Source organism: Salmo trutta, chromosome 23, assembly GCF_901001165.1.
Source record: "Salmo trutta chromosome 23, fSalTru1.1, whole genome shotgun sequence".
In the NCBI taxonomy this organism is placed as follows: Eukaryota; Metazoa; Chordata; class Actinopteri; order Salmoniformes; family Salmonidae; genus Salmo; species Salmo trutta.
The window spans coordinates 33,414,962-33,430,822 of record NC_042979.1 but is presented as its reverse complement, the minus strand read 5'-3'; the positions used below and the strand labels follow the sequence as shown (position 1 = coordinate 33,430,822).

Here is a 15,861-nt window from a genome sequence, read left to right as displayed (position 1 = left end):
AATTTGTTTGAGGACACTCAAATTACGTACTTCCTCTAAAATTCTGGCTTCGGGGAAAATAAACACCAAAGACCCAAGCCTTAAGTCAAAACGACGAAAGAAAAACACATTTGAAACAACCAATTCCATCAAATAAGTATTGTACCTGAACACGTAACATTCAAGACACAAAATGGTAAGATATCCACGGTTCACGTTCTATATAACATTTGATAGGATGTTAGCTAGCTGGCTAGTTAACATGTGGCAGACGCCTGACGACAGTGTCTCAAATGTGTTATGTTGGTCGAACTGCTCTGGATATAAAACCACGGCTTGTTTCAGATACATATTTGCAAATCCGATGCACAATAGTTAATATCATTTGATTGAAATTACTATGAAACATACTTTAGGAATACGCCCGCTGGACTGAATTGTTTTGATCTTGCCTTACCTCAAGTAGCTAACCAAGTTACTTTAATGGTCATCATTCCAAACATATTTTGAGCCAAGTAAGCCGACCTTTTATATATTCAGAAATCATTCATTATTTGTGATGTTTGTTTACTTAACACACATTCAGAAAATCATAACCCTCTAAAAAAGAAGTCGAACTGTAATTCTTCTTTGCCTCTTACCCCAGCCCCAGAACGAACACATTGAGTTACATCGCAAGCGCCATGGCCAGCGCCTGGACCATCAGGAGAGGAAGAGGAAGAAGGAGAGCCGTGAGGCCCATGAGCGCTCACATAAAGCCAGGAAGATGATTGGTCTGAAGGCCAAACTCTACCACAAACAGAGGCACTCAGAGAAGATCCAGATGAAGAAGACGTAAGTATATAGTCGTACACTACATGCTGCAGCACCCTCTGAAAAATCAGAATAACATTTTTTTTTTGTATTATAATGAAAGTAGTGCACTGGGCTTTACTAGTCCTGTATTAACGGACCAATATAGCTGTCTGTAGCGCAGGCAAACAAATGTTTCCTTTGATTTGCCATTACCGCTGTTTGTTGACAGCTATGTACCACAACCTGTCTCACCACAGCCTCAAAATGCACGAACAGAGGAAGACCAAGCAGAAGAACGACGACAAGACGCCTGAGGGAGCAGTACCAGCCTACTTGCTGGACAGAGAGGGACAGTCACGCGCCAAGATCCTCTCCAACATGATCAAACAGAAGAGGAAGGAGAAGGCTGTGAGTATTCGATGCCTTTCTTTGACTTGTTTGTGTTTTCGTCATGTCTCACCGAAGACAGTGTATCTCTAGACAGATTATCTTGTATAAAAGGGAACAATACCTAGCTGAATCCCATCTGTTGTCAGACTAATTGTTTCAAATGTCAACATAATACTGTATGGATTGGTTTCCAGCAATCCCATATTAAGCCTAGTCCTTAACTTAAATTCACTTTCAATGAAATTGGACCTACGTGTGCAAAGCCCAAGCCAGTTTAGTTGAAAACAGGTTCTTAAAGGAGTCCTGAAATGGTCTCTGATCGGATATTCTGTTTCTCCCTGTAGGGTAAATGGGAGGTGCCCCTGCCCAAGGTTCGGGCCCAGGGGGAGACGGAGGTGCTCAAAGTAATCCGTACAGGCAAGAGGCAGAAGAAGGCCTGGAAGAGGATGGTGACCAAAGTGTGCTTCGTAGGTGACAACTTCACCCGCAAGCCTCCCAAATATGAACGCTTCATCAGACCCATGGTAAGAAGGATGGCGCCATTACTCACTAGCATACTGTGTGTGTGTGTGTGTGTGTGTGTGTGTGTATGTGTGTATATATATACATACTTATGTGTGTGTATATGTGTCTGTGTCTATGTATGTACACACACACACACACACACACACACACACACACATTATGTATGTATGTATATGTGTATGTATGTATGTATGTATATATATACACACACACACACACACTGCTCAAAAAAATAAAGGGAACACTTAAACAACACATCCTAGATCTGAATGAAAGCATTAATCTTATTAAATACTTTTTTCTTTACATAGTTGAATGTGCTGACAACAAAATCACACAAAAATAATCAATGGAAATCCAATTTATCAACCCATGGAGGTCTGGATTTGGAGTCACACTCAAAATTAAAGTGGAAAACCACACTGCAGGCTGATCTAACTTTGATGTAATGTCCTTAAAACAAGTCAAAATGAGGCTCAGTAGTGTGTGTGGCCTCCACGTGCCTGTATGACCTCCCTACAACGCCTGGGCATGCTCCTGATGAGGTGGCGGGTGGTCTCCTGAGGGATCTCCTCCCAGACCTGGACTAAAGCATCCGCCAACTCCTGGACAGTCTGTGGTGCAACGTGGCGTTGGTGGATGGAGCGAGACATGATGTCACAGATGTGCTCAATTGGATTCAGGTCTGGGGAACGGGCGGGCCAGTCCATAGCATCAATGCCTTCCTCTTGCAGGAACTGCTGACACACTCCAGCCACATGAGGTCTAGCATTGTCTTGCATTAGGAGGAACCCAGGGCCAACCGCCAGGAAGCATAGGAACTGAGAAGTGGTCTGTGGTCTCCACCTGCAGAACCACTCCTTTATTGGGGGTGTCTTGCTTATTGCCTATAATTTCCACCTGTTGTCTATTCCATTTGCACAACAGCATGTGAAATGTATTGTCAATCAGTGTTGCTTCCTAAGTGGACAGTTTGATTTCACAGAAGTGTGATTGACTTGGAGTTACGTTGTGTTGTTTAAGTGTTCCCTTTTTTTGAGCTGTGTGTATATATATATATAAAATCTCTCTCTGAGAGAGAGAGAGAGAGAGACCTTAGCAAAGACATTTAAACTCAGTTTTTCACAATTTATTAGAATCATCACTTTATTTTTGAGAATGTGAAATGTCAGAATAATAGTAGAGTGATTTATTTCAGCTTTTATTTCTTTCATCACATTCCCAGTGGGTCAGAAGTTTACATACACTCATTAGTATTTGCTAGCATTGCCTATAAAATGTTTAACTTGGGTCAAAAGTTTCGGGTAGCCTTCCACAAGCTTCCCACAATAAGTTGAGGGAATTTTGGCCTATTCCTCCTGACAGAGCTGGTGTAACTAAGTCAGGTTTGTAGGCCTCCTTGCTCGCACACGCTTTTTCAGTTCTTCCCACACATTTTCTATAGTATTGAGGTCAGGGGTTTGTGATGGCCACTCCAATAACCTGACTTTGTTGTCCTTAAGCCATTTTGCCACAACTTTAGAAGTATGCTTGGGGTCATTGTCCATTTGGAAGACCCATTTGCGACCAAGCTTTAACTTCCTGACTGATGTCTTGAGATGTTGCTTCAATATATCCACATCATTTTCCAACCTCATGATGCCATCTATTTTGTGAAGTGCAACAGTCCCTCCTGCAGTGACCAAAAAGTTATTTTGTTGGCATTTACATGTCCCCATTACCAGTAAAACATAATCATAACATATTTCGTTGCCGTTTTGTTGTTGTTAAGTCGTTTCATTCTCAACCAGGATTTCATCATACATGTCAAGCAGTGAAGTTTCAGCTCTGTCTGTCCGTGGCCTCTGTTCCTCGGTGCTCACTGTCACTGTGGCCATTTCCATCTTGTCCAGCTGTGTATGTAACATTTCACGTAAACCCTGTTTCTTGTCTGCATCGAAGTAGCGGTCCTTGTACATAGCATCGAGCATGGGGGTGACACAGTAAAAAGGCTCAGAGAGAATGCCACCGAATCGCTTGTTCACAGTCTTGATTACTTTTGTAAGTTTTAACCCCACGGTCTGTGTCAGCAGTTTTGTTGAGCGGGTGTTTCAATGCCATGACAGGGTATCATGTCTGCTGCAGACGCAGTTGATTAGCTTATTTCTTGAGTCAGTTGTTCGAATGGAACTAGTGTGTTCATGTTTCAAACATGTTCTCAAATGCCATTGAAATGGCAGCAGCGGTATGAGAACCAGCACATTCTTGAGCATGCAATACGGCTTTCTTCAGTACGAAATCCTTATCGACCCACTGTGCTGTCAGACTCTGCATGCTCATGGGGCTGACATCGCTGGTCCAAATGTCAGTCGTGAAGCTAACTCCAGTGGCGCCCATAGCAAGTAGCTCATGGATGTGTTTCAACAATACTGTAACTCCGGTAAGGCAACATCTGAAAAATAGCGCCTACTTGGTAGTGTGTACCGGTGCCGACGAGTCGGCGAAAGCCAACATCATCCACAAGAGAGAGAGGTTGATTGTCAAGGGCAATGAATTCTATTATCTTGGCGTTTAATGGATTTCGCGTTTTGAGTTGTCTCACTGAAATGTTTTTACTCTTTCAAATGACTGCTGGACTTGAACTTGTTTAGTTGTTGGAAGTGTGTGCTTAGTATTTTTCTGCTTTTGTTCTGTGTAGGACTGTATTTTCCCGTGGCGTAGGTAGATGACGTAATGACGTTAGAGGTATGCACGTCAGCCTTGACATCAGTTTTGCACATCGGTGTTAAACTGGACATCGGACCGATGTTGCCGTTTTTTTGATAATATCGCTCAATTCCGATATGCTCACCAATTTTTATATCGCGCATCCCTGATATTTATATTGCAAGTTCAGCCAACTTTGATCTAGGTATAATTTCACAAGCTCTGAATTCAGCTAACAAGGCAAAACAATTCAATTGTTATGAACACAACCTTCTGTCGTCTCCATCTGTTTTAACAGCATGCTAGCCTGTCAACTTTGTTCAGATGTTGAAATTAAGTGGCCTACCTTATTTCTCAAAATGGGAACAAGTTGCCAATTCCATATAATTGTTTAATGCTTATTGCACATTTTATAAAACCAACTAAACGGCCTGTATTGCAATCTTTATTTGACTTAAATGGTACAGTAATGAGTGTGAAACTGAGCATTCATTTTCCACAATGAAAATTGGTACATCTGTTTTTAGTAGTGTATGCTCTGCTCAAGATTTGAGTTGAAACATCAACAGGGTATGGTTCGAAAGGTTAATTTATCATCTTACATTAAAATGTCTCCATGTGTTTCGGTGTCTATATGACCAATTTCTGTTGGACCAAAACTCAAATGCAAGTAGCAAGTTGAAACTGTTTGAGTGGTAGGGGGAGGAGCTTGGGAGAAAGAGCCAAATCAGAGCTTTCACTCTCGCCAAAGTCTGTACAAATTAAGCCCAATGCGTTTCTATGGGCTTATTTTTAACCTAAGCTTGTCACCTGCCTTCCCGCCTTTGGGACAACGACTCCGTGTTAGGGCGGAGACATGAGCATCTCGTCATTATATACAGATCTCTGGTGTGAATGGAAAGGTGCACAGAAGGAGTGAACGAGACAAGACCAAAAAGACATGAGAACAAGTGGATATAAACACTCATAAATACAAAACTAAATTATGCGATACAGGCAATTTGGAATATCATACAAAAAGATCATTAATTTGAATGTATCGCCCAGCCCTAATGTGTGTGTTCTCTATTATACAGTATTTGGCATGTTGACGCCTTTCTCAGTTAGTTGCAGTGTTTGAAACTTTGACGTGTAAACAGCCTCATCACTGTGTGAGCGACTACATTTTACAAATGTATCAGTCTAGAAGAGCAACTTAGTTACAACCAGTGCATTCAACTAAATGACATAAAACAACTTAAACTGACTTGACTTAAACCTTTTTGCTCGTTGGGGACCATTGGCAAACTTCTCAGTGTTGAACAGATTTTTCCACTTCTTTCAATGATGTTCCTAGTTAAGAGGCAAAAAACCCTGAAGTAAATGTCCCACCCGCCTCTGCCCTTTCCTCTCTTCAGGGTCTACGCTTCAAAAAGGCCCACGTGACCCACCCGGAGCTGAAGGCCACATTCTGTCTTCCCATCCTGGGTGTGAAGAAGAACCCCTCGTCACCCCTCTACACCACCCTGGGGGTCATCACCAAGGGAACCGTGGTAGAGGTCAACGTCAGCGAGCTGGGCCTGGTAACGCAGGGGGGAAAGGTCATCTGGGGTGAGTCAGCTCCTGTCCTCTCACATGGCTGTGTTTACGGAGATTTATCTGGATCAGTATGGGCCGGTTTCCCGGACACCAATTTAAGCCTAGTTCTGGACTAAAGCACTTTCCATGGAGATTCTCCATTAAACATGCTTACTCCACGACTAAGCCTAGACTGTCTGGGAAACCGGCCCTATATATGTTATTTATTTAACCAGAGGGCTGCAGAATTGTGGGGGTTGGTGTTTGTCCGGCATTGCTACAGGAGGATATATACTTTTATTAAACGGTGCAGAAATGTCTGATTTATAAGACTGGTGAGGCCAAAGTAAAGAATAGTGAGTGATGGCAATGTATTAGATTGATTGATCTCCTGACAACACTAATATAAAACTGCATACAATCTGTCGGTGTAATTCAATTTATGAAATGTAGGGATTAAAATGTCTCTTCTTCCTCAGGTAAATACGCCCAGGTGACAAATAACCCAGAGAACGACGGCTGCATTAATGCTGTACTGCTGGTGTAAAATAAAGAACTCTATGGGACGTTTTTCCGGACACAGATTAAGCCTAGTACTGGACTAAAGCATTTATGGAGACTCTCCATTGACCTTGTTTAATAGTCCAGGACTAGGCTTAATCTGTGTCCAGGCAACCGCTCCTCTATACAGACTGTGCCTGTAACATACAGCCAGAGTTGGGGCTGGCATGGAATAACGGACATCTGTGGTTAAACCGTGTGTTGGAGATGGAGAAAACATCAGATGGCATATTTTGCAACAAGGTGTCTTGTAACTAAATTCTGAAACGTGCTCAAAGGAATGTGACTAAATAAAACATTTTAAATGTTTGTCATTTGTTTTTCAGATTTTCTTGGTTTCATATTGCCTCAAAACAAGAGTCATATGTGACTGCGCTCTGAGAAGGGGGGGGGTCCTTCAAAACTGATTAAGAGCAATGCTTGTGAAAAAGGATGGTGTGAGAAAGGGAGAAAGCCAGCCTATACAAGTCCCCTGCACTCCTCAGAAGAGTCTGACAGCAGGCAAGCCTGTTGATGTCCGGATACCTGAGGGTCATCCACTTTCTGTCTCTGACTGGCGGAGATGTTCTCATTAAGAATGTCCCCACAGTAGAGTAGGCGGCAGCTGTTCCCTTTTTCTTTGCTGTCGGCAACTGCAGACCGATTGATCAGACCTACAAAATCACCTTTCATCCTAAATTACTACTCATTATGATTCATAGATCATTCACTCTGCAACACTGTGTAGTGGTCCAGCTTGCTGCTGATGGTCTTGCAGCCCTTTACGGAGAAGAGCTTCTCTGTTTCGGGGAAGTAAATCAATTCTCTGGCCATCTGGTTAGCCACTTCCTGGTTGGGCTTCAGGCCCTTGGCGGTCATCTCAGCCATGCCACACATCAGACAGTGTTTGTACTCCAGAGGCAGGAAGGGGACGAAGAAGTCCACCAGGCTCAGACTAGTGTGCTAGAACCCACCTTTACAGAGAAGGTGAGAAAGGTGGAATGAGACAGTGATAAAATGGGTTAGGGAGAAGAAACAAGGCTGGACAGAATAAAAAAACAGGAATTTTGTATTTGAGGTCTAGAAAGCCTTGTTTTCTAATCCCAGGATTATAAACACAAAAGGGACGAATCTTAACATTAGACACACGTGTAATTTGATCTTTCAATGCATGATTTGTTAAGTACAAGAACGAGTTACAACAGTGCATCTAAAGAGTGATAGTGAACAGCTGGCTTACTCTGCTTGTTGAACACGGACAAGGAGAGCGGTGTTTCCAAATCCTTCAGCTCCATCTCTCGGTCTCGCCCTGCTCTCCAGAAGTCCAGGGCCACCTGAACTATTTTATCTCCTCCAGCGTTGCTATGGAGATGAGCAACACACAGTAAGTATTAAGGGATCAGAAATAACTAATTTTGTATGATTAAATGCCTTATTGACAGCTGACTTTCAGCTAAGTAAAATACTAGTCACTACAGTTGTGGGAAAGATAGTATAATGGATGCCTGTACAGTCGTGGCCAAAAGTTGAATGGCACAAATATTAATTTTCACAAAGTCTGCTGCCTCAGTTTGTGTGATGTCAATTTGCATATACTCCAGGATGTTATGAAGAGTGATCAGATGAAAAGTCCCTCTTTGCCATGCAAATGAACTGAATCACCCAAAAACATTTCCACTGCATTTCAGCCCTGCCACAAAAGGACCAGCTGACATCATGTCAGTGATTCTCTCGTTAACACAGGTGTGAGTGTTGACGAGGACAAGGCTGGAGATAACTCTGTCATGCTGATTGAGTTCGAATAACAGACTGGAAGCTTCAAAAGGAGGGTGGTGCTTGGAATCATTGTTCTTCCTCTGCCAACCATGGTTACCTGCAAGGAAACACGTGCCGTCATCATTGCTTTGCACAAAAAGGGCTTCTCATGCAAGGATATTGCTGCCAGTAAGATTGCACTTAAATCAACCATTTTATCCGATCATCAAAAACTTCAAGGAGAGCGGTTCAGTTGTTGTGAAGAAGGCTTCAGGGCGCCCAAGAAAGTCCAGCAAGCGCCAGGACCGTCTCCTAAAGTTGATTCAGCTGCGGGATCGGGGCACCACCAGTACAGAGCTTGCTTAGGAATGGCAGCAGGCAGGTGTGAGTGCACCTGCACGCACAGTGAGGCAAAGACTTTTGGAGGATGGCCTGGTGTCAAGAAAGGCAGCAAAGGAGCCACTTCTCTCCAGGAAAAACATAAAGGACAGACTGATGTTCTGCAAAAGGTACAGGGATTGGACTGCTGAGGACTGGGGTAAAGTCATTTTCTCTGATGAATCCCCTTTACGATTGTTTCGGGCATCTGGAAAAAAGCTTGTCCGGAGAAGACAAGGTGAGTGCTACCATCAGTCTTGTGTCCTGCCAACAGTAAAGCATCCTGAGACCATTCATGTGTAGGGTTGCTTCTCAGCCAAGGGAGTGGGCTCACTCACAATTTTGCCTAAGAACACAGCCATGAATAAAGAATGGTACCAACACATCCTCCGAGAACAACTTCTCCCGACCATCCAGGAACAGTTTGGGGACGAACAATGCCTTTTACAGCATGATGGAGCACCTTGCCATAAGGCAAAAGGGATAACTAAGTGGCTCGGGGAACAAAACATCGATATTTTGGGTCCATGGCCAGGAAACTCCCCAGACCTTAATCCCATTAAGAACTTGTGGACAAACAAAACCCATATTCTGACAAACTCCAAGCATTGATTATGCAAGAATGGGCTGCCATCAGTCAGGATGTGGCCCAGAAGTTAATTGACAGCATGCCAGGGCAGATTGCAGGGGTCTTGAAAAAGAAGGGTCAACATTGCAAATATTGACTCTTTGCATCAACTTCATGTAATTGTCAATAAAAGCCTTTGACACTTATGAAATTCTTGTAATTATACTTCAGTATTCCATAGTAACATCTGACAAAAATATCTAAAGACACTGAAGCAGCAAACTTTGTGGAAATTAATATTTGTGTCATTCTCAAAACTTTTGGCCACGACCGTAGATCCAGTTAAAGAAAATACAAAAGTTAGTTTTTAAACACTTAATTTCTTAAACACACTGCTGGTCTGTCTCCCCTACCTGAGGAAGATGAAGATGGCTTAGCAGTAGAAGACCCCATCCAGATTTTGGTAGTAGTCCAGGTAGGGCTTTATGCAGTCGATCAGGTCAGGGTCCATCTTGTCCATGTCATCAAAGATGAACATGGAGCGTGGGCAGTTGGTGACTTTGCCTTTGATCGACTGCTGCAGCTTTGACTGGGTAATGGGGATGAACACAACAGTATAAACACAGACTAGAGCTGTGAAGAATAACTTACAGCATAGCCACAAAATACATTTACATTCTATATCTTACAGCTTTTGATTACTGAGAATTTCCTTTCTACTAATACTTAATTACTTTTCTGGCTAAAGAAATTAAATTATAGCAATTTACTTTGTAGTTCTCAATCTCTCTCTGATGGGGGAAGAACTGTAGATACAAACTGGTGGATGAAACGGCTGGCCATGCCCTCCTTATAGATGTTTTCAGTTATCAGCTGGCTGACAAAGTTCTTCCCCGTACCAGTCCAGCCATGTAGAGAAGGCACCAGGGGCATTTTAGAGGTTTTATTGTTCATGAAACCCGTTATAGCTTTAAGGATGACTCTGGAGGCAATATGTTGACCAAAAAGCTTCTGATCTAGGTCAACTTCCAAACCTGATGGGGTAGAAATTGATCACTAATACATCATAATTCAAACCGATCCATGGGGATAGGTGGTAATCTTCATAACGTGATTAGTAATACATGTGGTGGTGTTGGTCGATAAGCAACACTGGGCCAATTGTGCCTATGGGACTCCCTATCAAGGCCGGTTGTGATACAGCCTGGATTTAAACCAGGGTGTCTGTAGTGACGCCTATAGCACTGAGATGCAGTGCCTTAGACCGCTGCTTCACTCGGGACCCAGGTTTATTCGACAAAAGCAATGTCGCAACAACAAAAAAATCATTAGATGTGTGTAATGGAAACAGCAGATATGAGACATTTTCTAATGCAAAGCATTTTTATCTGTCCAATGGGTGGATTTTTCTTCTGTTTAACTTTCTTATTTCGACAAATGATGGGAACTGTGTTTTTCGAATAAATAATGATTGCCGAATCATTTTCAAGGTAGGACTATGCGGGGCACATGATGTTCCCGCGTGACTATAAAGTTCCACTTAATAATTGTAAACGCCTTATGTCTTATAAAATACTTTTTTTCAATTACGACTTTCATAAATGCTTGAATTGCTTCGCCTTGCTTTTCTGTTTGGCTGGCAAGTTTCACCATAATTTTTTTTTAACTAGGCAAGTCAGTTAAGAACAAATTCGTATTTACAATGATGGTCTACCAGAAGGCAAAAGTCCTACTGCGGGGACAGGGGCTGGGATTGAAAATAAAATACAAATACAGGACAAAACACACATGACAAAGGAGACCTAAGAAAACATAGCATATAGCAACATATGAAAACACAACATGGTACAAACATTTATTAAACCTTTATTTAACTAGGCAAGTCAGCTAACCTGTTTGGGATAGGGGGCAGTATTTGCACGGCCGGATAAAAAACGTACCCGATTTAATCTGGTTACTACTCCTGCCCAGAAACTAGAATATGCATATAATTATTAGATTTGGATAGAAAACACTCTAAAGTTTCTAAAACTGTTTGAATGCTGTCTGTGAGTATAACAGAACTCATATGGCAGGCCAAAACCTGAGAAGATTCTATATGGGAAGTGCCCTGTCTGACCATTTCTTGGCCTTCTGTAGCCTCTTTATCGAAAATAGAGGATCTCTGCTGTAACGTGACATTTTCTAAGGCTCCCATAGGCTCTCAGAAGGCGCCAGAACGGGGAATGATAACTCTGCAGTCCCTGGGCAAAAAACAGTAGGGCTTTTGGAAAGTGGTCGTTCTGAGAACAATGACACTGGTGCGCGCGTGCATGTGAAGACTCCATTTTCTATGTTCAGTGTTTGAACGAAAACAAGGTCTCCCGGTTGGAATATTATCGCTATTTTACGAGAAAAATCGCATAAAAATGTATTTTAAACAGCGTTTGACATGCTTCGAAGTACGGTAATGGAATATTTTGACATTTTTTTGTCACGATACGCGCCGGCGCATCACCCTTCGTTACCCTTCGGATAGTGTCTTGAAAGCAAGAACAAAACGCAGCTATTTGGATATAACTATGGATTATTTGGAACCAAAACAACATTGGGTGTTGAAGTAGAAGTCCTGGGAGTGCATTCTGACGAAGAACAGCAAAGGTAATCCAATTTTTCTTATAGTAAATCTGAGTTTGGTGAGTGCCAAACTTGGTGGGGGTCAAAATAGCTAGCCATGATGGCCGGTCTATCTACTCAGAGTATTGCAAAATGTGCTTTCACCGAAAAGCTATTTTAAAATTGGACACCGCGATTGCATAAAGGAGTTCTGTATCTATAATTCTTAAAATAGTTATGTTTTTTGTCAACGTTTATCGTGAGTAATTTAGTAAATTCACTGGAAGTTTTCGGTGGGTATGCTAGTTCTGAACAAAACATGCTAATGTAAAAAGCTGTTTTTTGATATAAATATGAACTTGATTGAACAAAACATGCATGTATTGTATAACATAATGTCCTAGGAGTGTCATCTGATGAAGCTCATCAAAGGTTAGTGCTGCATTTAGCTGTGGTTTTGGTTTTTGTGACATTATATGCTAGCTTGAAAAATGGGTGTGTGATTATTTCTGGCTGGGTACTCTCCTGACATAATCTAATGTTTTGCTTTCGTTGTAAAGCCTTTTTGAAATCGGACAATGTGGTTAGATTAATGAGAGACTTGTCTTTAAAATGCTGTAAAATAGTCATATGTTTGAGAAATTGAAGTTTTTGGATTTTTGAGGTGTTTGTAATTCGTGGTCAAAGAGTGATGACAGACACAGAAGCCCAGTACTTGGTCAAAAACTCACAAATATCCCTGCAAATGAAAACGGTCTGATCTCCACAAAAGCCAACCGAACTGACAAATAAGTTTTGTTTTTATACTAACAAGTGGTTGCCATGGTAAATAATCCAATAATAATTGGTAGGAAACATCAAAGAATTTACCAGAATCTCTAAATGAAAATACTGGCAGATCAATAAAATGTCCTTGTAGATCTAATTACATTTTTAGGATTCTAAATGAATATCTAAGGGGCTTTTATGCACTGGTGGATTGTAATGGTTTAAGATCTGGTTTGGTGATTAGGGTTAGTTGGCAGTTACAACTAATAGCTATAGGTTTACTGGGGCTGAGTAGGCTGAGTAGGGTCAGTGGTCTGTGGAGCAGGTGGCTGTAAGACTAGCCCTGTGTTTGTTTGTTTCTCTTCTCCTCCTGTTGTTTCTGCTCATTCATTCATTTTGTGTGTCCTCTCCTCATCCTTCCTCCTCTCAACCCAGGCAGGTTGTTCCCAAGACCCCTGTCACAGTGGGGGTTCCCAGATGGTAAGGACTCCATAACAGACCCCCTCTACTCAGAGGTGATCTCACACTTACATGGTAACACAGGGGATCTTATTCAGTCACGCTACCAACATAGTTTCACACTAGGTATTTCAGTTCATTAATCCTTTAAGCTTCTGTACTTTACAATATTCTTTCACGGTTTTCACAGTATAATTTGTTCTGTGTCCCAGAATACACCATTAGCAGTGACAGGACATTTAAGTTTGGCCTACCTGGCTGGTACACACAGTACATTTGTTTTTCCTCATCTGTGAAGGGCACATACTCTTTGAAAGGGAACTGCTCTTGTGAGTGTTCAAACAGGTGTGTGTGTGTTCGTGCGTGCTCTCTGTGTTTAACTAGAGAAAACATATTTTATTTGTCTCAGCTGTTACCTTGAGATGGACAACAGTCAACATGGTGCTTCATCTTTAGTTCCCTGGGACGTCGTCAGGTCAAAATGTATGACCACAGTCATAGAGGGAAATCAACTACATTTGAACTGCTATTCCATGATGTCCATGCCACCATCAAACCAGTCATTTATCCCGTGTGGTTTATATCCTTTTCAACTTCCTCTTGCTTTCCTTTACATTATGGTCAATAGTTTAAGTATGCATTTCTCACGTTTTAGCAGGATAATTTATAACAGTCATTATTCAGATCCTGCCCCATTGACTAAAGCTGGTCTGGTGTTGGCCTCCTTCCCATTCACTCTCTCTTTCTCTTTCTCTCATTGTGTCTCAAACGCTCTCATTCTCCCCAGTGAGAGGTGGTTGAAATTTGTGCATATGAGTTTTAATGGATAGGGGTTTTGGCTGACACCCAACCTGAACACATCAGCCATATAGATCCCTCTCACCATATACTGTATTCTCTCTGCTCCTTGAGCTGGGCTCTTCTGGAAAATAGTAATTTTAATGATATCACCCGAGTCCATTTTCTGTAGAGGGCTGAAATATAGGCTTTTGTAGAGGCCCCCAAACCACAAATCTATTGTGCTATTGTCACGCCCTGACCTAAGAGCCTTTTTATTCTCTATTTTGGTTAGGTCAGGGTGTGACTAGGGTGGGTACTCTAGTTTTTGTATTTCTATGTTGGTCTGGTATGGTTCCCAATCAGAGACAGCTGTCTATCGTTGTCTCTGATTGGGGATCATATTTAGGCAGCCTTTTCCCACCTGTTTGTTGTGGGATCTTGTCTATGTATAGTTGCCTACGAGCACTACATTGGCTTCATGGTTCGTTTTGCTCTTTATTGTTTTCTGTGCGTTTCACTCGAATAAAGATGATGAAACCATTCCACGTTGCACCTTGGTCCAATCATTACAACAACGTTCGTGACAGCTATAGATGAATATTGAAGGGGTTTTAAAACTTGTTTTCTTAGTGACCAACCCAAAGAATTTCAAGGTTGTAACACCAAATAGATAAAACCATGTTTTTAACTATAACCCAGGATCTACCACAAGAGGGACCGGCCATGACCTATCATTTGAAAAATGAAATATGGTAGCCCTCCAAAAATAGAATGGTACCCCCATTCTCTCTTGACCCTCTGTTCGTGTTCTGAATTATTTTTATGCGTCACTCTCCTCGCCTGAGAGAGTAAGACTGGGGAGGAAGAGGAGGATAAGGAGGAGGAGGATGATGTTGGATATGAAGTCACTTCCTAACTAGACATGTAAATATAGACTTAGGGTATTGGTGGATGTTTACTTTGTAACTTATAACGTAGAGTAGCTCATTATAATACAATGGGATACCTTGGAGAAAGTTTCTGTGACGTACCATCTCATCACCCTACAGTATATACAGTATAGTACTGTATTGTCCTGGTGTGTATTATCTATTCTCTTTCTTTCTCTTTTCTCTCACTCCTGCCTCTCTCTCTCTTTTCTCTCACTACTTCCCCTCTCTCTCTTTCTCTCTCTTACTCTCTCTCTCAATCCTTCCTCTCGCTCTCTCACTTTTCTCTCACTCCTTCCGCTCTCCCTCTCGCTCTCTCTCTTTTCTCTCACTACTTCCCCTCTCTCTCTCTCTTTCTCTCTCTTCCCCTCTCTCTCGCTCTCTTACTCTCTCAATCCTTTCTCTCGCTCTCTCTCTTTCTCTCATTCCTTCCTCTCTCCCTCTCGCTCTCTCTCTTTTCTCTCACTACTTCCCCTCTCTCTCTCTCTTTCTCTCTCTTCCTCTCTCTCTCGCTCTCTTACTCTCTCAATCCTTTCTCTCGCTCTCTCTCTTTCTTTCATTCCTTCCTCTCTCCCTCTAGCTCTCTCTCTTTTCTTTCACTCCATTCTCTCTCTTGCTCTCTCTTCCTCTCTCTCTCGCTCTCTTACTCTCTCTCTCAATCCTTCCTCTCGCTCTCTCTCTTTTCTCTGTCCTTCCTCTCTCCCTCTCGCTCTCTTTCTCTCATTCCTTCCTCTCTCCCTCTAGCTCTCTCTTTTCTCTCACTCCTTTCTCTCTCTCTTGCTCTCCCCCTCTCTCACCCCTTCCCCCTGTCTCGTCTGAGGTAATTTCCTGTTCCCCTTCCTAATGTTTCTCTCAACTTCCTGTCCAAGCCCCACCCTCGCCCCCCACACTGCTCTGTCCCTTTCCTGTTGCAAGCTGGGTCGTCCGCATCCCGTTGTGTGTGTGTGTGTGAGCGCATCACATGGGGTGTTACAGGAAAGCTGCGTTGAGAGAGAGAACCCAACCAACTTTATCGGGATGTCAAACACGCAGTTGGGAATCCACTGAGTAACGCCCCTGTGGACAGAGGCAAACGAACAATAGTTCATTATCACTACTGATGACATCCCAATGACACAACGGTGTTGGTGGTAATGCATCAATCAGTCAACTCTCTGC

General features: G+C 42.3%; 1 protein-coding gene and 1 pseudogene across 1 annotated transcript; one reads left to right on the top strand and one right to left on the bottom strand.

The window, feature by feature from the left end:
• On the top strand, positions 1–6,801 carry LOC115159848 (ribosome biogenesis protein NSA2 homolog). The gene is made up of 6 exons (XM_029709911.1): positions 1–175; positions 626–813; positions 1,032–1,182; positions 1,509–1,688; positions 5,772–5,964; positions 6,411–6,801. Exons 1-6 carry the CDS (start codon positions 173–175, stop codon positions 6,476–6,478), a joined length of 783 nt encoding a protein of 260 aa, XP_029565771.1. The 5' UTR covers positions 1–172; the 3' UTR covers positions 6,479–6,801.
• A 286-nt stretch (positions 6,802–7,087) lies between these two features.
• LOC115159812 (torsin-1B-like) lies at positions 7,088–15,633 on the bottom strand (annotated as a pseudogene).
• Between the last annotated feature and the right edge of the window lie 228 nt (positions 15,634–15,861).

What these genes read in the sequence shown, in the direction of transcription:
- LOC115159848 (XM_029709911.1), top strand. An exon ending in AGAAGAGGAAGGAGAAGGCT is followed by an intron (nt 1,183 to 1,508) that starts GTGAGTATTCGA and finishes TTCTCCCTGTAG; the next exon opens with GGTAAATGGGAGGTGCCCCT. An exon ending in GGGGGGAAAGGTCATCTGGG is followed by an intron (nt 5,965 to 6,410) that starts GTGAGTCAGCTC and finishes CTTCTTCCTCAG; the next exon opens with GTAAATACGCCCAGGTGACA.